At 37.6% G+C, this 23,199-nt stretch overlaps 1 protein-coding gene across 2 annotated transcripts in view; it reads left to right on the top strand.

Moving 5' to 3' along the window:
• trak1a (trafficking protein, kinesin binding 1a) overlaps nucleotides 1-23,199 on the top strand; it is a 79,776-nt gene that overhangs the window by 12,435 nt on the left and 44,142 nt on the right. Inside the window, exon 2 of one of the 2 annotated variants that reach the window (XM_084385859.1) lies at nucleotides 6,848-7,137. Coding sequence is in view for 1 of the 2 variants with exons in the window: in XM_084385857.1 (XP_084241983.1) it covers nucleotides 22,696-22,699 (4 nt within the window). In the remaining variant the exon portion in view is untranslated. Of the gene's footprint in view, nucleotides 1-6,847; nucleotides 7,138-22,404; nucleotides 22,700-23,199 lie in introns of those variants that run through there. The other variant, XM_084385857.1, reaches the window with a different exon arrangement.

Here is a 23,199-nt window from a genome sequence, read left to right as displayed (position 1 = left end):
GCAATTGATCATACTTGAGTCACACAGACTTCAACATTCAGCCTGCAAAACACAACAATGGTAACAATTATATTTTATTTAAAGGAAATTAACAAGTACTCTCTACAGTTCTTTTTTAGTTACTAGTACTCTTGTGTAAGTGAACTATACTAACTAAGCATTTGTCAGTACCACATACTATTCCTATTTCACTTTACTTGTCCAACTAATTCGATTTTACAGTGTATCACACCTAAATCCACAGTTGGCCATGAATGTACCATGGATGAAAACAATGAAGACACTTTCTTGACTTTCTTGTCAATAAATTTCAGCTAATTCCTTCACTACCAATTGATGGTTTAGAGGGGAAATAAAGAATGTGTGTTAACACAACCAAAGGCACAAATGAATCATGATTGTTTTATTTTAATTTTAGTGAGATTTTTTTTTTTTTTTTTTTTAAGTGTGTGTGACAGGAGCTATTCGTCCAGATCTCTTCTGCTATGTGTGGATGCCATGGATGCAGCACTTGGTTCGGCCGCAAAACTTACAGACTAATAGTGTGACAGAAACCCTCTGAGATTACAAACACAGTCTCACATATAGATCAGAAAACCTCCTCGCCTTTTTTATTACTTATTTGAAATAGAAACACACTAATGCATGTTATGTAAATAAAATAATCACCCTTGAACATCTCACAAACGTGTAATGCTGAAGTTCAGTAACAGCTTTGCTTAGTGCATATTTGGTTATTGTGTTGTACACAAATATTCCTTATCATTTTTTATGACCGTAAAGAACATGACGACCAAGATCATCTGGCATAACTGTCAGCTCTCTCACACACCTATTAATTTACACAATTCTGATGACTTTACACTTAAAACATTTAGAAAAAGTGCTTTGGCAGACTTTTTCAAACCCTTCTATAGTTGTATTCCCTCTGATCTGACCTTCCCATTTGTGTACATGGATTACGTTATGTGTTACACTGATGAGTGAGGAGGAGTGTGATGCTTTGGAGTGAGGGAGAACTAGCGTTTCAAGGTTTTACTGCCCTCATTTATTCAATAACCTGTTAATCATGTGCTTGACCTTTGTACTAAGACCACCCCATCAAGAGTCATACTGTTGATTCACAGAACCTTAAAAGCACTCAGTTTGGATTCAGAATGCTGGTGCACCATTGGAAAAGCCATGTTTCAAGAGAGAGTTTCTACAGAACGATGCACTATTGAGTAGAGCTATTCAAATAGCGGCCCGGGGGCAAATTTGGCCCGATTGAAATTTATTCTGGCCCGTGGCAGATAAAAAAAAGTTAAAAAAAAAAAATCTATGAATCTGCCGCGGCGCACAGACAACAGTACAGGAAAAGATTCTAGAGCGGAGCAGGTCGTCTCCATGGTGACAAACACTCATTCTCGCTGATTCGATGTTCTCACGCTGCCTATGACACATATATAAGCCAAACCGCAAAGTTGACAGAGAAAATCGTACGTTTCAGAGTGAATGGACGGAGAAGTACTTATTTACTGTGCCAACTACGGCAAGCAAGCGAGGGACCGATAGACCTGTGTGTTTACTGAGGATGAGGAACGAGGAAAGAAATATTCTTGTTATTAGTTATTTTTCATCAAGAGTATGTTTACAGAACATAGTTAGAAGATTTGTACTTACTGTACACTTGAAATGTTTTTTCTAGTTTTAAAATGTGTACTCACTGTCTGAAAGATATACTTCAGGGATATTTGAATTTTGTTATTTCCCCAAATAAGATTTGATACTTGAAACTGCAGTTGCAGTTTTGCACTTATGACAGCTTTATTTTGATTGTTTTATTTATATATATATATATATATATATATATATATATATATATATATATATATATATATATATATATATATATAAGCTATTACTTATGTTTACTGTTTTAAGGGTAAAAGCTGTGTATATGTCTCAGTATTTGTAGTTTTGCACTTTGTTGTAGGCCTAATCAATACAAGTTGAATGTGTTGAAATAATAAAGGAAACCAAAAGAATAATGTACCTTATTTTATTTCATATATTATGTACCTTAGTACATAGTATATTTTAATTTCCTTTAGCTGATATCAATTTGTCCGTCCGGCCCTCACAAATTTTGGAATTTCCTAGTTTGGCCCCCCTGCAAATGTATTTGAATAGCCCTGAGCTACACGATTGTTAAAAGATTGCGATCTCGATTCAAACACCCACATGATCTCATTCCTAAATGACTACGATTCGGCTGTGTCTATTAAACCTTGACAAAATCCCACCGGAACATTGAAATCTGAGTTGGCGCTGACCCAAACAGAGCAGTTATCATTATATTCGAAAACAAAAAAAATCTTGATTCTCAATTTATCCAGAATCGTGCAGCTCTACTATTGCGTATCATTCGGAAAGGCTGCCAGATCTGTCAGATGGTAAGCTTGAGAGAATACCCACGTCATGGTCATGCTCTTCATGGCTTCATATTACATGAGCTCATAATTCTTAGTGATAAATAAAAAGGAGTGAGAATGGACACCAGTGCTTTCTGAATGGAAAAATCTGTTCTTATGGGTGTTTACTGCTAGAAATTAGATTTATGAGCCACATTTGAATTCTTCCAGTCTAGCCTCAAGTGAAATTTTATTTTAAAGCAGTTCCACTTTTTTTTTAAGCCTATGGAATTGTTAATGTTTACTTTGTCAGAAGTATTTTAATATTTTAAAACTTTAGATACAGAAGTTTTCTGAGTATATGTGAGTCTTCTGATGTGCAACAGCTTTAAAAGGGATAGTTCTTTTTATCATCATTTACTAACCCTCATGAAGATATTTTGAAGAATGTTGTTAAAGGGATAGTTCACTTTGAAATAAAATTTTGGTATGTTTTAGCTTACCTCAAGGGCATCCAAGATGTACAGTAGGTGTCTTTTTTTCCGCAGAAGTTTCAATTTTGATATTTTTAGGTCAAACCGTTCTTGTCTGTCAGTCATTTCATGCAGGTATATGGTCACTGTCTCAAAGAGCATGCACAAAGTCCAAATTAAAACAATTCCCCATCGTCCAAATTAAACAATTCCCCATCGTAAGTACACATTGATGGCCTAAGACACGAAACGAGCGGTTTGTGTGAGAAAACGAACAGTATTTATATCGTTGTTATCTCTTGAACACAGCCGCGTCCAAATGATCTGAGGGCGCGGGCGGGTATAGATGTATACTCTAGATGTCGCCTTCGCTACTGCAGTTCATTGGAACGAAACCGTAGCCAAGGCGACATCTATGTATATATCTATACCCGCCCGCGCCCTCAGATCATTTGGACGCGGCTGTGTTCAAGAGGTAAAAACTATATTAATACTGTTCGTTTTCTCACACAAACCGCTCGTTTCGTGTCTTAGGCCATCAATGTGTACTTACGATGGGGAATTGTTTAATTTGGACGATGGGGAATTGTTTTAATTTGGACTTTGTGCATGCTCTTTGAGACAGTGACCATATACCTGCATGAAATGACTGACAGACAAGAACGGTTTGACCTAAAAATATCAAAATTGAAACTACTGCGGAAACAAAGACACCTACATCTTGGATGCCCTTGAGGTTAGCTAAAACATACCAAAATTTATTTTCAAAGTGAACTATCCCTTTAACAGTTTTGTCATTACTGACTTATTTTATGTTCCACATAAGAAATAGTCATACAGGTTTAAAACAACATGAGGATAAGTAAATTATAAGAGAAGTTATATTTTTTGATAAATAATTCCTTTAATGAATAAATGTTAGTTTTAAACAAGTTAAATTAAATATACAACATCTGACAAAAAAAAAAAAATCACGTTTAAAGGTATAGTGGAGGATTTTCCCGAATTTTAGAAAAGAACCGCCCCCTCTCCACTTTTTGAAAAAATGCACATGCGCAACACTCTACCTGCACCCGAGAGGGAACGCCTATTAAACGTGTGCACGAGAGAGCATGCACGAGCCTAGTTCTCCTCGTGCACGCTCTGTTTACAAGTTGCTGTTGGCATGGCTCATACAAGCCTACTTTCCTTTACCTGTCGAGTAGAAACTTCGCGACTGAGGCATCAGTGGGAAGCCCAACCTGTGCTTTTAGCGCACGCCAGCGTGTGAAATATTCTCCCAAAAACACTCTAACTCAAAAACATTCATGCAAGACAAAATGTCAAATGCCCTTCCGTGTTTTATTTACTTATTATACTGATCGATTGAGTGAGGACTCAAGACATGATCTGCAGTGGAGAAGTAGCTTGTTGCATTTGTGTAATAAATACTATGTGAACACACTGGAATTATCAAAAATGAACACACAAGGTTTTAGAACATTTCAGCGTGATACCTTTTACCATTTGGTCATAATTACTTTAGACAAATTGAGATGTTTACCGTGTCTGCGCGGTGGGTGACTTTTGCCAGGGCTAGCATCGCTAATCATAGCTTACATGAACTTTTACTAGCAGTGATTTTAAATGGATTTCTCCAAATAGCATGCCAAACTTTACCTGTCGAGTAGAAACTTTGCGACGGAGGCATCAGTGGGAAGGCCAACCTGTGCTTTTAGCGCACGCCAGCGTGTGAAATATTCTCCCAAAAACACTCTGGTCTTGTTTCTTTCTTCAGAGGCCTTTCTCTTCTTGTCATACAATTCGTAGACACTATTTCTCTTGCGACCCTCAGACATTTAAAAAAAAAACCCGGTGAGAACGGGCGAGCTTCAATGAATGGCTGAAACCGTAGCTCACCACACATATACACCCGAAAGTGCGCATGCGCAGAAAGCGAAAACTACCTAGGGACGAGCACGTACGACGGCCTTACGTAAACATATCACCAGAATGATTGACAACTAGGAGGACCAATAGTCTTGATGATCCACCCGGAAAAAGAAAATCCTCCGCAATACCTTTAATGCACATACAGTGAAAGTCTTAGAGGCTAGACATTCCATAGAGTTCAAAAGGTATTTCTGGTTATTAAATCACATTGTTTGGTTAAATCACATCTATAAAACATATGTTCTAGGTGAATGAACATCTATAATCAGCATAATTGTGGGTGAGTTTTTGTAAGCATTCTCTTTTTAGTATTCTTATCATGTCATACTGCATGTGTTAATGGCCTCTTGTGGCCATACTTTCAAGCCAGGGACTCTATTGCCCTATAGACTTTCATTGTATGCATGATTTTACAAACTGAGCGATGAGGCAAATTCATTTTCTGTTGTAACCAACAGCATCTCTCACCAACTGTTCACAGTAAATCATTACCAGCTTCTAAAGCCAGCTTGTGTGTGTGTCTGTGTAATGTGTCTATGTGTGTGTGTGTCTGTCTATGTGTGTGTGTGTTGGCCCTAACACCAGTGCCTGATCATTCTAGACCATTCAATGAATGATGCAACAAACCGCATTGTGCTTTAATGTCTATTACTACACACATTACTTTTCTCACTAGCAAATCCATTCAGCAAGCTCAACCGCATATTTATCAGCAATAGTCTCTGTTAGCACAGTACTGCTTTAACAATGAATTCTACTGTGTTGTGGCCTTGGTTGACCAAGACTGGGATTGATTGCTGTAACATACAGCACAGCTCTGGCAGACATGGCAGTCCTAATGGCTTTGTCTGGTCGATTTAGGGTTAACTGCTGATCCCAGTACAGCAGTAAATCACAGCACTGACTGAATGGAACGCAGGCTGATTTCAATCTGTATCAGCTAAATGAATTGTTGTATTGATTTGTAGGGCTTTTCTGAGATTCTTTGTGGCCTTTGCTGTGCATCACATATGGTAGATTTGTTAATCCATTTATAATAAGTGTCCAAGATAAGTATGTAACAGATCCACTGGAGGCGAGTGTAGACAAACCCAAGTGAACAAAATAACAAACTAAACAAAGACTTGACTTAACTTCTTAAACATGAACAGAACTCACCAACAGGGAGTACTCGCTGACAGTACTCGACAAGAGACAATGGAAACATGAGGGCTATTTATACACAAAGACTAATGGTACCTGAAAGCAATGAACAATTAACCAATGAGAACGTGACAATGAAACAAGGGAACCAATCAGAACATACACAAGAGACTAGGGAAGCACATGACAAACCAGGAAACCATGACTGTGACTAAATTACAAAAATAAAAGACATGAAACGTGAAAGTGAAAACAAAACCCAAACCAACGTGGCAAAGGACAAGAAAAAAGCTTTTAAAAATCTATTATAAAATGCTTGTGCTAAGTTCTTTGTTCTAAAGTTCATGTTTCACATTGAAAAATAAAAAAGCTTTATGCCATTTACAACAAAAAATAAATAAAAAATAATGACATTTTTAAATATATTTTTCAATATTAAGTTAACAATATTTTACACACCTCAGGAATTGCTGCACCGCATAATTTTGTTGGCCATGCCACATTACTTTGATTTGACCAAAGTTTTTAAACATTTAAAAAAAGGCATAACCTTTTCTTGTAATTCCTTTCCAAAAAAAATAAAAGTGAATTAATGATAAATATTTATATAATATTTATAAACATTCTGGTGTTTTGTTTTTAAGAAATATAATAAAAGATTATGCCTTTTATTAGTAAGTAATAAAGTTTTTTTTATTTTTTAAGAATTCCATCCTTTCATGAGGATTGTTTCTTGAATATAATATCAGGACATTTGTTTTATTTTGACGTTTTTGACAAGCAGAAGGATATTGATGCTGAGACTCCTTTCAAAATCTGTCAAACCTATATTATTCTTATAGACAAACCTCCATCCTGTGACTTGAGCGACTGTTGGCTTTACATTACCTTCCTCTTCCTCTCCAGATCCGTCCCATCAGAGATGCTCTTGATTCTCTGACAGAGAGTTAGCTCGTGTCTGCTGTTTCCTATGGCTCCTGGGGTTGACCTGTGAAAAGCAGTCAAGCTGGACACCGTGGTATCGCCCCCCACTGCCACAGCCTCAGCCCTGCCCGTCCCGCTCTCCCCCCGGAACCCTCATCAGTGCCTCTGGAACCCACCCGCCACTGCTCCAGACCACCAGGAGGAGCTGTATGTAAGCGAGACCACTGCCAATGATGCCTCCAGGATTTGCAGAGATGCAGGAACCATCACAGGTCAGAGTGTACAAAGTTCGGGGATTGGCCCTGTCCCAAATGGCACACTTCATATGCATTTACGATCTTGTGGACTTGGTCAATGGCTGCTGTGTGCGCGTTATCGTGAAGTCCTTGAGACCGTAGGGTGTCCCATTTTGTCATTGTAGGCTGCTTGAGAGCGCCTCCTGTGTGGTCAATATGCTCCATGAATATGCAAATTAGCCCTGCCTCCACTCACTCACACCAACTCAGAGATCCACTTGTTGATGATCACACCTTGGATTGACATGATTGGTTACAAGATAGTTTGTGACGTCAGAAACGCCAGCGAAACAAAGCACGTTTTTGAGAGTGTCTTTGGTTCACTGCAGATTTAAGGAGAAAACACTCCGCAATGGTGTTGAAATGGTTTGACTTAAACCATATTAAAAACACCACATAAGCATATAAACAACATTTAAAATCTTGATTTTCACCACTTGGGGACTTTAATGTAGACTTGGTGTAATTTAACTGATAATAGTGAAGAGGTTACAAAAGCATGAAAATTACCACTTTTATACTTTTTATACTTGCCTAGTACTCATAATTGAACAGAAAAATGTATGTGACACCTCTGTTAATCTGCCAAGTGTCATTATTGTCACAATTTGGGAAATTTTTTCTACAGTTTCCCTTTTAGACCTGTTTATGGATGGTTAACTGTAAAACCATTCTTGCATAAATTGCCACATTCATACAGTGAACCGGTATGTGAGAAGTGAGAAATTATAAATGTCTGCTCATTGAAAAGAAACCGGCTGCTTCTAATAAGCCTTTCTGAACTAAGTGAACTATGAGACTGAACTAAGTGTAGTAACTCCCTTCAGTTTTTCAGCATGAGTAATGCTACATGGACAGCCTACACACACACACACACAAACACACACAGGGCCGTTTGGACTCCATTATTTATGAAACTAGGCCACTTCAAGAGGCATAAAGTTTATTACCTGCCATGCGCCAACACTGATGCCTGACCTGTGCTGTCATTGGTCTCATGTTTCTTCAGCTTTAGTCCTGGATTCTGTCATTATGATCTTAAAGATGATGAATGATTATTATTATTATTATTATGTCACACATTCAACTGATCTTGGGTCAGCAGTAAAAGACTTGTAAATCATTTCTCTTAAGACTGAAACAAACCATTTTTCCTCCTGGTAACACGTTGGGAAAGAGCTGACCCACTCTCTCTCTCACTCTCTATCTCTCCCGCTCTCTCTCTTTCCACTCATAGTGTTAAAAATAGCTGTTGTCTAGCTGGGATTGTGGCTCTTTGTTCCAGTGTTGTAGAGGTGCTCAGGTCTAGTATTTAGACTTCAGTGATGATATGCAGACATCCGGGGGGATAAATAAGTAGGGGTGTAACGATACACAAAACTGACGGTTCGGTACGTCCCACAGTTTTGACGTCTCGGTTCGGTTCGGTTCGGTTCATTTAGGTGGGGTGGGGGGTTTAGAAAGCTAAAAAAAATATATAGCCTATATATATTTTTAACAGTGCTTTAATTAACAAATTGTGTCCTTGTCTTTAAATTAATTCAATTACAAGTAAACGTTTCGCAAGGATAAAAAAAAACATCTGCTAATGCTGTAAACTATATAGGAGCCCTTACTTGCACATTACTATAACATTAAAGCTTAACAACAGAGCCTAGACTTTTAGCCTAAATTCAGTTGCTATTTATTTTTAGATATAATAATAATAATCAACACTCAAGTAACAAATTGTATGAAAACATGTAAACTGCACATAAGGCAGTTTTTACATTAACATATGTTTTTACTCTAATTTATTATTGAAATATAATCATTTACACAGTTGCTGTCATTTTCATGACAGATATTTTAAACATACATTAAATAATCAAGATGTCATTAACAGGTTAAGTAAAATATAATATATAGGCTAATATAGTGCATTTATTTAGTGAAAGAGTTCATTTCCTTAGCAAACCAACAAGCTGTGGACACTGAATGACTTGCCTGAGGTAACGTTAACTGTTAAATAATCAAAAAATACAAAAATGGTGTGCACATCCCAAACACCCAGATTGGGCGCAGGTGCAGGACAACTAAATAATATCATCATCATGAAGACCTGAGGGTCGAAACGTTGCTAAAATAAACTCTTTTGGAGCAGTAATTTTCAGTGTGCGGACTTCACACTTCTTTATTTTAACTGTTAAATAAAGCTATGTGAAAAACTAAGCGTTTTATTGACGTATTTCCGCTGTTGAAACACTGACTGAGCGATTACACAAGTTATGATGCCTTTCAGTAAGTATACTGTATCTTTCAACATACCTTCAGGTGTCCATTCATGTTTATTCTGTAACTGAGGAAAAGAATCGCATTTACTCGCGCTCCGCGCTGCCGCTTTAAATGAGGAGCCTAGTACGGTGATCTGTCACGCCACATCAAAGAGCGCCAAAACGACATTTAATGTTTGAATTTCGTGATCAAATAGACAGAATTTGAAAGATTACACCTTGCTTATTATCGAAAGTAACAAAACACTGAGCTTATTGCGATTAAATGTGGTTAGGCAACAACGCTGTATTCGTTGTGTACACGTAAGACATGAGGTCCAATGAGCCGGGACAGCAGGGGGCGGGGCGGGCGTGTTCGGTACGCCATGAGAGTATCGCGATTCGTATCGTGGGTGGTGTATCGCGGTTTTTCGGTTCGATTCGAAAATCGTTACACCCCTATAAATAAGTGTGAGAGTGATCTGAGATTTAAGAATCACTGTCAGGTCAAATAAAATGAAGATCGATTAAAATTGATTAATCAGCATTGTCAACCCAGCTTGGTGTTGGTATACCGACTACAGAAATGTTGGTATTTTGACAACACTAATGCAGGTGCCCCAGATTCATGCCATTGGTTGAGCCAGTGCTCATGTGTCGTATCTGTCAAATTCTTGGGACATTTATAGTGTATTTAAAAAAAACATGACCTGCAATTAATTAATCATGTTGGATTTGCTTTTAGTGTCTGAACTGAGTTTGTATTATGGTTTTGAAAGGAAAGTCCCTCCACTGGTGGTCTAATCTAATCTGGCCTGAACCAAGCTTTTAAAGTTCAAAGATCTCATCATGCGTCAACGTTAATGACTAGCATGGACTGCTCAGTGTTCATTGTCTGGTTTGCATTATGGAGTACTCATTCATTTTCATTATAGAAGAATACATTTTCATCAGGTAAAAGCATCTCAATCCATTTTGTGTGTGTGTGTGTGTGTGTGTGTGTGCTTGTTTATATGATTTAAAAAAAATTATAATAGCATGGGTATTACACTAGTATTACAACGTAAATGTGGTTTATTAGGACATTTCCTGAGTCCTCATAATTAAAATGGCTTAAAAACATAGGCCCTGTCCCAAATGGCACACTTTCGGGTCTTGTGGCCGCCGTTAAGATCGTAGGGTGTCCCATTTGTCATTTCAAGTTTCAGAAGGGTGCTTGCGAGTGCCCCCTTTGCGGTCGATATGTGCTCTCGATGTGCGCTTTTGCCGAGCCCACACTGATGTAAGCTCCACAGCAGACTTCTTCCCGACAAAGCGGCATTACGTCCGCGAGTGCTTAGGGTGCCATTTGGGACAGGGCCATACTAAACATTAAAAAATATATTTAATTTTTTTATATATTGTAACAAAAGTTTTCTTTGATGGGTAGGGGATGGAATACACAGTTTGTACAGTATAAAAACCATTACGCCAGTGGAATGTCTTCATAATGGTGTGTGTGTGTGTGTGTGTGTGTGTGTGTGTGTGTGTGTGTGTGTGTGTGTGTGTGTGTGTGTGTGTGTGTGTGTGTGTGTGTGTGTGTGTGTGTGTGAGATACTGTGGATAGCAGTGTGTTTGAATAGGACTGCACATTCAAATGCTTTCAATCCATTCATTGGATAAATGCCTTACACCAAATTAACGTAACTGGCAAGTGTAACTGAATTTTTGGCACCAGTTTTTGGCTGTCGTAGTTTTTTCCTGTTGTCTCCTGGAGACACATTGTGTGAGGCCTTGACAAAAAGGCTCTCATGAATTTTCTCTGCTCGTCTTTAAGGGTCTGTAGTTGTGTAACCCTATTATGTTTATGTGTGATTAGAATTCAAACTGAAGATGAGTGTTTTTGGTCACTTCCTTAGTTTACAATGTCCCGAGAGAAAGGGGGAGGATGGGAAAGAGATCTCGGATGAGCCTCTTTCTTTTTTTTGTCAAGGTTGTAACCAGTAATATTTGGCAGAATTTTTTTATTTTATTTTAAGTTCAGTTATGCACTGTAAAATGATCTTTATATTCTAGAAAAATTACTTATTTTAGTGTAACTTTAGTGTGACATGTTGACTGGAATTGCACAATATATCGGTATAATATCATTGGTCAATATTTTTTTTATAAAAAAATGTCCCCCTCAGCATCATTCTGTATTAGATATTTAATTGCAAACTCTTATTAGATAACATGGTAAAATGTAATCTTTAGGAAATCTCAAAAAGCATATGCCGTAATATATGACGTATATGTGTATGATGGCGGAAGGGTAACCTCTGACATGATGTAGGACGTATGACATAGGTGTAGCGTAAGCTAAGGTTAGAATTTACGCATGGAAGCGCAGAGGATAGAGCAAAACAAACGTCGGTCACGAATTAGAAGTCTAAAACGAGAAGTTTTAAAGAAAAATTAGGATTTCGATAGGGAATTCAGGTTGATTGTGACACTTTTTCCAAGTCGTCTCAATGGCAAAAAGTGTCCCAATCACCCTGAATTCACCCCTATAAGAGAAGAGGAGCTACGTCATAGGTCAGAGAGGTCACCCTTCCGCCGGATCTCGACTCTCTTGTGAAAGTGTGTACAGCTGTTACCGGAGGCCAGTGATTTATAGTTTCTAAAGTTTTAAATATGGATATTTTTCTTACAAAAACCATCATTCCGCTTCAGAGGGCATTTATTAACCCACTGGAGTCGTATGGATTACTTTTATGATGGATGGATGTGCTTTTGGGAGCTTCAAAAACTCTATTCAATGCCATTACTAAGCTGGAAAGAAACAGGATATTTTTTTATTATAACTTTGTTTGTGGTCGGCTGAAAGAATGTGGTCATATACACCTAGAATAACTTGAGGGAAAGTAAATCATTTATTGTGGGTATTAAATGAGTTGAGGGTGATGGGTTGATTTTGTCTAGGGTGAATACTTTAACGGGAATCACTGACTATGATATAATCCATTCAAGACCCTTTGTGAGATTTCCTCTGCAAATACCACATATTCTCAGTTGGCTGAATTTGCATAATGCAAATTCTGTGCTGCGATTTCCTCCTGCTCCTGACAAGTAGTCCTTAATGAAACAGCGAGAGACTTCCTACGCGTCACCTTATAAAAATGTACAATTTACCAGTTGAGTTTGCTATTGATTTGTTAGGACGTCTATAGTACTGTTACTACAGGAATCATAGCTAGATTTTGACATTCTTAGAAGTTGCTAATATGGGTGCTTTGACAGGGTGTTGCTACTAGGAATGTTAAGGCGTTTTTTGTTGTTTTTAGTATGTTGCTATGGTGTTCTGTGCAGTTGCTGTCAAGACATTGATACTTTAGGCCATGGGTGTCCAATCCTGCTCCTGGAGGGCCACCGTCCTGCAGAGTTCATCCCCAATCCCAATTAAACACACCTGAACCAGCTAATCAAGGTCTTACTAGGCATACTAGAAACTTCCAGGCAGGAGTGTAGAGGCGAGTTGGAGCTAAACTCTACAGGACAGTGGCCCTCCAGGAGTGGGTTTGGACACCCCTGCAATAAACGATAAGCTGTTTTCTCACAAAAGCAGTTTATTAAGCATAAGCCTCTCCTCTGTTGAAATCCATTAAAAAACAGCCTCTCGTCTCCTTCCCTGCTAGAAACTTCCAGGCAGGTGTTTTGGAGCTGGTTGGAGATACACTCTGCAGGACAGTGGCGCTCCAGGACAAAGTTTGACACATGTGACTTATGGGATTTCTATACCTGTTTATCGTTTACCAGGGGAAAGTCATAACTCTGATCACTCAGTAAGCGTCACAGATACCTAAATATGAGATCTCCTTCAAACATCATCAGAAGAAGCTTTCAATATCTTCTTGGTTTCCAGTTGGCAGGAAACACAGCGTATCGCGAGCATATTAAAACGCGGATAAATCAACTCATTAACTCACAGTCTGTAAGTGTCCTCGGCTTTCGTTGTCAATTGCGCTCGTTCCTGTTGCGTGTCCTCAAACTGGCAACCAGCGTGAGCGTCGAGTCTGAGGAGGAGGGGGCGGGGGAAACAACAATCTCCGATATTTTGAATTTGGACTGCAGTACGTATTTGGACCACTAGCTGTCATTCTTACAGACAGCACCTTTAAGTTTTAGTTTCAGTTATTTTAGTAACTTAAAGGCACTGTATGTAAGTTTCGCCGCTAGAGGTCGCTTTTTCAAAACATAAAGGCGTAGCTGGATGGCGCTGTGCATGAGCATGGAATCATGGGAGTTGTCATCTTCAGGAAAGCAATCCCACAGGAAAAAGAAAAAAGTTTTATTAACGTTATTGTGGTATGAAGCCTGGGACATTTTACGTTGCTGTTTTTATCATGCTTATATGCCGCAGTCGACCGCTGCCGCTCCTTTTGTTTTGTTGTTTATTTTACATTTAAACGTTTAACGCTTAACGTCCTTCTTCCCTGAACTTTGTTACAGTTACGTTTGATCACTTAAATTCACATTATTCTTTTTTTCATTTGAATAAAACAGCTGCAAGTGATGAATTATTACTCATACAGGCCACTTTATCTGGCGAATTAAAATTGAAGGGTAACGCAGCGCTGTTTTACCTGGTCAAAACAATCATACTAAAATACGTTTGAGTGTGTTGAAAGTCGTAATAACGTTACTCTGTGCGTTCACTCGGTGAATATCATATTAATAAAAGCTGGATGACTTGTGTTGCTAAATGGTATGCAGTTTATTTTAAAATATAGTGTATAATAAAGCTCTCTCTGATTTTGCTATGTTAGCCACTTGACAAAATAGTCTTGTCTCTGAGGCATGGTACAAGCATGTTACTCATGGTAAATCAAGAAAACAAGATATTCAAACAATAAGACTAACCGTGATGAGCTATATAACAATGACTAGTTTTCTGTTGATAAAGGTATCCAAAGAGTTGCTCACCTGTCTAATAAGACACATAATTTATTAAAGCGTCTTTGATATTTTCTATGGTTTCTACGGAAGTAATTAATAATTAATAATTCGTTACATTTATATAGCGCTTTTTCTGAGACCTCAAAGCGCTTTACATAGAAGGGGGGAATCTCCTCAACCACCACCAATGTGCAGCATCCACTTGGATGATGCGACGGCAGCCATATTGCGCCAGAACGCCCACCACACACCAGCTTATTGGTGGAGAGGAGACAGTGATGAAGCCAATCAGTATATGAGGATGATTAGGAGGCCATGATGGACAGAGGCCAAGGGGCAAATTTGGCCAGGATGCCGGGGTTAACCCCTACTCTTTTTCGAAGGACATCCTGGGATTTTTAATGACCACAGAGAGTCAGGACCTCGGTTTAACGTCTCATCCGAAGGACTGTGCTCTTTTTGGAAGTAAAACTGGAAATCGAGGGTAACGTGGATATGACGTTACTGGCAGGTGAAGCATTGACATGGGCCGTTACACTGGTTAAAATTACAGATTCCTCTGGATTTAAACATTGTTGGAAAAAAATGGGATAATGCAAGTACAACAAAATATATAACATTGTTTTGAGTGGTTTTTGGATATTTAAACCCAAAAAATCTTACATATTGTGCCTTTAAACTAAACGAAAGTGAGAAATGTTTCCAACTAGATGAAATATAATTATAAAAAAAAAAAAAAAAAAACTTTTTATTTTAGTTAATGCTTATTTTATTTCAAGTAATGAAAAATAATACATTATCATGGTTTTAATTTTAGTTAACGGCAATAACCCTGGTTAGAGCTCTCTGTACTCCATAGGTAATAATGTGTTCAGTCAGCTTGATGATACATTGCTTCAAGGAAATGTGGTTGGGTTTTGTGACCAGTCCTTCCTCCACTGAAGGACAGACGGTGAATGAGTGAGATCATCGCTCCCCCCCCCCCCCCCCCATTGGCATTGTGTTTTCAGTGTTTGGCTTTCATTTGTGATAAGATACGTCGGTTAGAGTGTTGTAATGCCACAGGCAGCTCATTAGCATATGGAAAGCTTTAGGTCATTTAACCTACTTTTCTTTACTCTGGACACAATATCACGGCACACTGCCATCTAGTGGATGTCCAGGGTTAATGTGACGGCCGTTATGTCCCACTTTCAAGTATATATATATATATATATATATATATATATATATATTATATATATATTAGGGCTGTCAAAAGATTAATCGCATCCAAAATAAAAGTTTGTGTTTACATAATATATGTGTGTACTGTGTATAATTATTTTGTATATATCAATACACACACATGCATGTATATATTTAAGAAATATTTGCATACATATACTGTATATATTTATATATCATTTATATTATATATAAATATAATTTTTTTATATATAAATTACACATTTTTCTTAAATATATACAAGCATGTGTGTGTATTGATATATACAAAATAATTATACACAGTACACACACATATATTATGTAAACACAAACTTTTATTTTGGATGCGATTAATCGCGATTAATCTTTTGACAGCCCTAATATATATATATATATACAATTTTTTTTTTTTTTTTTTTTTTTTTTTTTTTACAGCAGGTCAAACGGCTATGAGCAGTATAACCTATGTTTACTTGTTCTGTTTAATGAGGGTTTGAGATGCAGCAGTCAAACTTGTCTGAAGAGCAGACGCGTATCTTATCTCTGAGCTGGCTTTCATCTTTGACCTTTGACCCATATGCATTAAATTAGTTTAAATAGTTCTGTTACATGTTTTGTCTTTTTTTAATTCAGTCCATTTGCTACGGTCTTTGACATGAAATTGCATTAACATCAAATGTGCAACAATATGCTTGTGTTGTAATGTGAATGTGTCAGATTTGCAGAAACATGCTCTGGGAAGCTCAGACATTTAAACGTTATTAATTAAAGCTTGATTATTTAACAGGATGCAAGTGAAGGATGTGAGAGTGGTATGTCGGTGTTAGCTTCAACTTTCAGTTTTTGTATTTTTAACCATCTTTTGAAATTAAGATTACATCATATAGTTTTTCATAATGTATCAATCATATATTTATACAATAAATCATTATTTATGTGTGTTGGTGAATTTAGGTTTAGTGGGGACACTTTTTTCATCTCAGGCAAAAAGTGTCCCAATCAACATGAATTATAAAAAAAAAAATATATATATATATATATATGGCCTTTGTTATTTAAATGGGTATTACAAAAAACTGAGTAACTTAATGGAAATTCAAATGGTTGATTACCAATTGAAACAATAGACTACACAATAAAATACTATATAATTATTTGGTTGGTAAAGTAAAAGAAAACGTTTGTCAGAGTTTTCACGTCTGTTTTGTACCCTTTTCATGGTAGCAAAAATCAACACGCAGTGTTTAAAAATCATGCGTGAAGTTTGTACAAAAAGATGTTGCGACATCAAATGAACCTGTCAAGCTGTCTGTACTTTGCTCTAGTAACACCATCATTAGTGTTGCAATTGAACACGTTACATGTCAGACATCACTTATTCTTCCTCTGGCCACATTTTATTTTCGTTTTAGCTTGTTTACTTGTTAAATTACAATAGGCTCTGAATACTATTGTCTTCAGAAACTGGTCAAGTCAACACTCACACTCATTCAGGGTCAAGGTTGTGTACACGTGTGTTTAAGGTTAATACAGTTTTGTAAAGTCAACTTTAGTATTGTTTTGGCACAGTTGCCAAGGTCACACTGCCTGTCCTGAGTCACAGCAAAGATTATCTCAGATTTCCCAAAACAGAAATACTGTTTGACTGCCGTTGCCGTGGGAATGTACCACTAATGTGTGGTTTGGCCAGGCTGGTCAAAGATTATAAGTAAGCTCAATATATCATACTGGTTGTCTGTCTTTTTATTTTTATTATATTATAGTATATAATTTTTTATTGTATTGTTTTCTTTTTCTTTTTTCTTTTATATTATTCTGCTTTTCAGCCTTAATTTACAGATATAGAGAGGAAAGAGTGGGAATGAGAAATTTGACAGCTCATCTGTTGAGAGCAAATACTTTTGTGCCACGACTCTGACAGTAACTGGCCATTTTACTGGCAAATCTTCAAAATGTATTAGAGACTTACAGTAAGATGCCTTTACATCTGATTGGCTCTTTCCCAAAGATTCCCATTCATCTCCTTATGGCAGTCGTCTGGATGTGTTGCGATGCACGTTTGCGTTTCCCACATGTCCTCTCATGTTCTTACTGCCGAGTCATGAAAACCTTTTGTGTTCTTAAATAAATAGAGAGAACGCATTAGGCTTTAATAACCAGGTGCGGAATCACCACTTTTAATAGACTTAGTAATAACAGGATTTTTAAACAGTCTATAATAGTCAATATAATTGATATGCTGAATTAAAAATCCTGTTTTGACTTTGTTCATCTGTAAATGCTGTCCTTTCTTTGGAGTTAGAGCTTTAGGTGTGCAGGTAATAAGGTAGTAACGTAATTCCTTTCGCTTAATGAGTAGTGTTTTCTATCAGATAACTCTCTGTATTGTGTGTTTACCATCTGTTAACCATGTCAGTGTCATGTGTGAAGCTAAAGCACTTTTGAAGTCACACTGGATAAGAGTGTCTACTAAATACCCTACTTTTACTGTAAACTATGTCGTATAAAGTGTGTGTGTGCGTGTGTGCGTGCGTGTGTGCGTGTGTGTGTGTTTTAGAGTAGTCTGCAGCATGTGGCCAAAAGTTTCACCCTGTTCTGAACTCCAGCTCATGTCAAACTAAAGTAGCAGTCTGTGACATTAAACCACCTTGACATTATCTGTTTGACTTGTGCAAGGAGAGAGAGAGAGACATTCTAGTTATAGTAAGTTATTGCTGTAAGACTTTGTCACAGATCATCATCTGAGCAAAAGCATTGTTGTTGTTTGTTTATTTATATATATATATATATATATATATATATATATATACACATACATACACACACACACACACATATATATATATATATATATACACACATACATACACACACACATATATATATATATATACAGTACTGTGCAAAAGTCTTAGTCATGTTAATATCCCCCATTTTTTATAATTTTTTATTAAATACATTTTACTGTGTCATTAGGAAATATCAGTTTACATTTTCAAACATTCTTTTTGCCATTAATTGACACCTCGCCGGCCCCTCCCCCAAAACGGCCATTGTCCAATCACACATCATAGCAACCGTTACTATGTGAGCAGGTCCGACAAACATTGACCCCAAGCAAGATGGTGAAGCGGTGCGCCCACGGCGTTTGTAAATCGGACACTAGATACCCCAAGAGATTGTCTGGAGGAGTTGTGTTCTTTCCATTCCCAAAGCCGAAAACACAACGTGAGCGGTCGGTGCCTACAATGGATAAAACAGTGTGGACGGCCCCACTCCCAGTTAAATGTGTCGAACATAACGAAGCATACATACGTCTGCTCAAAGGTAAGGCTAAAGCCTGTTTTATACTTCTGCGTCAAACTGCCGCCGTAGCTACGTCGTAGGCTGTGTGTAGCGCGCGTACCCTTCGGCGTACCCTGACGTGCACCTCTCCAAAAATGTAACAACGCGTCAATTCTACGCGGACACAAGCGCTGTGATTGGTCTGCCAGAACCTCCCCCTCGGGGTAACATGCTCCCCAGGTGCGCGTCAACGCGGACAACGACACAGAAGTATAAATTAAAACCAACACGTTGCCTACGGCGTATAGGCTCCGGCGTATGTCCGACGCAGAAGTATAATGAGGCCTTAACAGTTAACTAACGTAGTTACCGTGTTGTCTAGATCTACTAACTAGAGGCAAGAACACAAATTCGACCAAAGTTATGAAAACGGCTATTCTCAAAACAACAGAGAAATGTTAGTTAACTTTGAATGGCTTTGACGCACATGTAGGTTTAGCTAGCTAACATCCCCTTGTATTTTAACAAAATAGCTACTTGCAATAGACAATAATAGACCATAACATATGAAAGAAAACTTATCCGGCAGTGCAAGAGCATGACTGGTCCACAAGGCTGCATTTGAGGTACAGGTCATGGGGTTTCTCAGATTTCGCTTGAGACCGGTAAGCATTATACTCGATAGTAACGTTAGTCGTGTCTCCTTCATTGCGTATTTTTATATTTTGAATATATCCCTCCACTGCATACTGTAACCCCCTTTGCCTCGATCTGGAGGATATCGCGGAGGTATTGCTCCAAAAAAGGTCACTGACACGCACGGGTATACCTTTTCCCGCCATGGCAATCTGTCGCGCTGGTCGTGTTTGACCATTTGTTTGTCGGACGTAGCAACAGTAACTAAGGGGGGCGGGGCTCGTGTAATAATCCAGTGAGATTTGTGTATGCACAAGGAGTCTGACAACAGCCGGTGTCGTGCCGAATTTCTACCCCTGCCAAATTATTACCCCCCTAGTATTGGTAGGTTTAGATTAGTCGTGGGGGAGGGGTTAGGATTAGGGGAGGGGTTAGGATTAGGCAATCAGGTACTGACTTCAACGAGGGGGGTAATAATTTGGCAGGGAGTCAAAATTCGGCACAACACCGGTATGATCTGATCTCACCATCATCGAGTCCGTCTGTGATTACATTAGGGCTGCAACAACTAATCGATAAAATCGATAATAATCGATTATGAAAATCGTTGTCAACGAATGTCATTGTCGATTAGTTGGTCTGCTCACGTCACGGGGAGCGTTACTGATGACGTCACTTTCATGACATCGCTGTGTAGTCCCACACGCGAAATGGCAGAGTAATCGGAGAGAAATGACAGATCAATCGGCGGCAGAAATAAAGTGTGCGCCCCAAATTATCTAAGGCATGGGAGTATTTTACATTAAATGCAGCAAATAAGACTGTAATCTGCAAGTTATGCAAAGCTGAGCTTGTGTGGCATGGAAGTACCACAGTGATGCACGAAGAGGAAACACGTTGGTGTCACGGATGAAGTTGAAACATCAGCACGGCAAGAAAAAACTGTATATCCTCATCATATGAAGATGTGAAAATTGTATAGTCTAGTTTAATTCAATGCTACTGTGTAAACAGCTTTGTTTATAACTTCGGGACAGTCACACTAGATCTATTTTGTATCGAGCATCAGGTTGCGCAATCAGTTCGCTCGCAACATAAATGATGGCTTAAAATAGCGCTAACGTTACAGCAGAAATAAGTTAAATTAAATGGTGTTTACTGTTTACAAAGTGAAGCACTACATATAATGGCAGTTAATAACAGCAATAAACGATTGTTTTTTAGTCACTGTAGTCAGTGGTTTTCAACGAATGCTTGTGCACTAATGCATCATTTTTCCTGTACTTTTAATCAAGCCTTTTAGCTGCGTACCTCCATTCCGCTTTCTTTTTATAGCATTTGTCTACTATGTAAGGGATAATCCCGCTTTTTATATGGCTACCCACCAAATAAATCAATAATTTGACAAAATATTGATTTAAAAAGGAGTTTATTGATTTAAAAAATGATACTTAGCAGCGGTCTGTTATCAAGAAATAACACACTCTACATTAGAATTCAAAATCTGCTGCTTAATATCTTATTACAAACATGTTTGTGTCCTAATTATAACCAGAGACTATTTATTATAAAATAATCTCTGGTTATACTTAGCAGCGGTCTGTTATCAAGAAATAACACACTCTACATTAGAATTTTGAAAAATAAAATCACAAATTGAATTTATTAATGATTTAACTTCTATTAACTAATTCAAATCAATATATGGTGTAACGACCCTTTGCGTTTAAAACGTCTTTTGTCCAGGTACACTTGCGCATAGGTTTTCAGGTAGCTTTGCAGGAAGGTTTCCTCAAGCATCTTGGAGACGTTCCCGCAGTTCTTCTGGATTTAGTCAGTCTCAGTTTGTTCTGTTTCTTCATGTAATCACAGACGGACTCACTGATGGTGAGATCAGATCATACCGGCTGTTGTCAGACTCCTTGTGCATACACAAATCTCACTGGATTATTACAATTAATGGCAAAAAGAATGTTTGGACATGTAAACTGATATTTCCTACTGACACACTACAGCAAAAGATATAAATAACTATTAACATGCCTAAGACTTTTTCACAGTACTGTATATGTGTGTGTGTATGTATATATATATATATATATATATATATATATATATATATATATATATGTGTGTGTATATATGTATATGTATAAATATGTATATATGTGTATGTGTGTGTGTGTGTGTGTGTGTGTGTGTATCTGTATATATATGTGTATATATATATATATATATATATATATATATATATATATATATTTATATATATACCAAAAACCTCACTTTGGGGACGTCCTCGTTTGTAAATCTGGTATGAAAAATAAAGTACGTTTTTTTAAAAATGCAGAAAGTTTTGTGTGATGGGTAGGTTTAGGGGTAGGGTTAGTGTAAGGGGATATAATATACAGTTTGTACAATATAAAAACATTACGTATGTGGAATGTCTCCATTTAGATAGCTAAGTGTGTGTTTATTTTATATATAAAAATGCTGCTGTTTTGCTTTTTTATAATTAATAACAATATTTGCATTTATATTATCAGCATGACAATTTGAGTGGAAATAATTAATTAAAAAATTATAATCATTTCCGTGTTTAAATATTTGTTAAAATATTTATATATTATTCTGCGAGTCTGCTTAATGTACTATTGTATGTATGCTATTTATTTCTATTTAAATTGTTTATTATTATTATTATTATTATTAGGGTATTATATATTCAATTTATTTTAGATTTTAGTTTAAAATTTCATTTGTGTATTCATGCATATGTTTTGTTGAGGTTTCTTCTCTTTCTTCCTAACACACTGAACAGCTGTTAAACTATCTCTGAGGCAGTTCCCCTGAGGCTGTCTAACTTCCTGTCTAACACACACCCCCAAACCCCTGATCTGCAGCCCGTTCAGCACAAAGAACTGTAAGTCACACGTGTTTTTTCACGAAAAGAGAAAACTGATCCAGGGTCAGGAGGACAGGAACAATGAGCGCTGAAGTCAACTGGCCCGAGAGCGCTTCAGTCTATGTTTAGTGAGGGCCATGTGACTGGTGTCATCAGCATGCCAGACATGGCTGGGCCGTGTCCGCGTTTGCTCACTGCCTCCTCCCTCGTCTTTCCACTCTCCCTCTCTTCCTCTCATAATCACTCGTTCTCTCGACGCCGTGTCCGTTCTTGAAGGAGTGGAAAATGTAAGTTTGGGCGAGTGAACGGAGTGCCCGTGGCTGCAGCACCATGAGTGAGTAACGTTACTGCTTCTTCTCTCACTGGACTTTTGCTCTGCCACATTTTTCTCTGGTGTCTCACTGTAGACAGAGATTTTGTGTAGATGTCCTTCTGTGATTCAGGGTTAAGGCCAAGTTGTTGGTCTTTAGGGTTCATTGAACTGTGACTTTGTAAGTTGGCAGTTTGTACTATGCCTTCAAAGAGAAATTTTATCTTGGATTGGACATTTTCTGTCAGATTCTTTGTTACTTTTAGGGATTTTAGTGTAGTTTTTCATTCTTTTTATTTGAGCTATCTATCTATCTATCTGTCTATGTCTATATGTCTCTATCTATCTGTCTGTGTATCCATCTATCTATCTGTATGTCTATCTGTCTGTCTGTCTGTCTGTAATACACATAAAGTGGGATTTAAAAGTCTGGCTTCACATTGAAAATCTGTGATTTAAAATCTAAATCTGCATTAAAACCTGGAATTGAACAACCATAAAAATGATGTAAAATATAGACAAGG

This window comes from Rutilus rutilus (genome assembly GCF_951802725.1).
Source record: "Rutilus rutilus genome assembly, chromosome: 17".
NCBI classification, from domain to species: domain Eukaryota; kingdom Metazoa; phylum Chordata; class Actinopteri; order Cypriniformes; family Leuciscidae; genus Rutilus; species Rutilus rutilus.
Note: the sequence above shows the minus strand (reverse complement) of the source record. Positions and strands in the feature narration are given on the sequence as shown.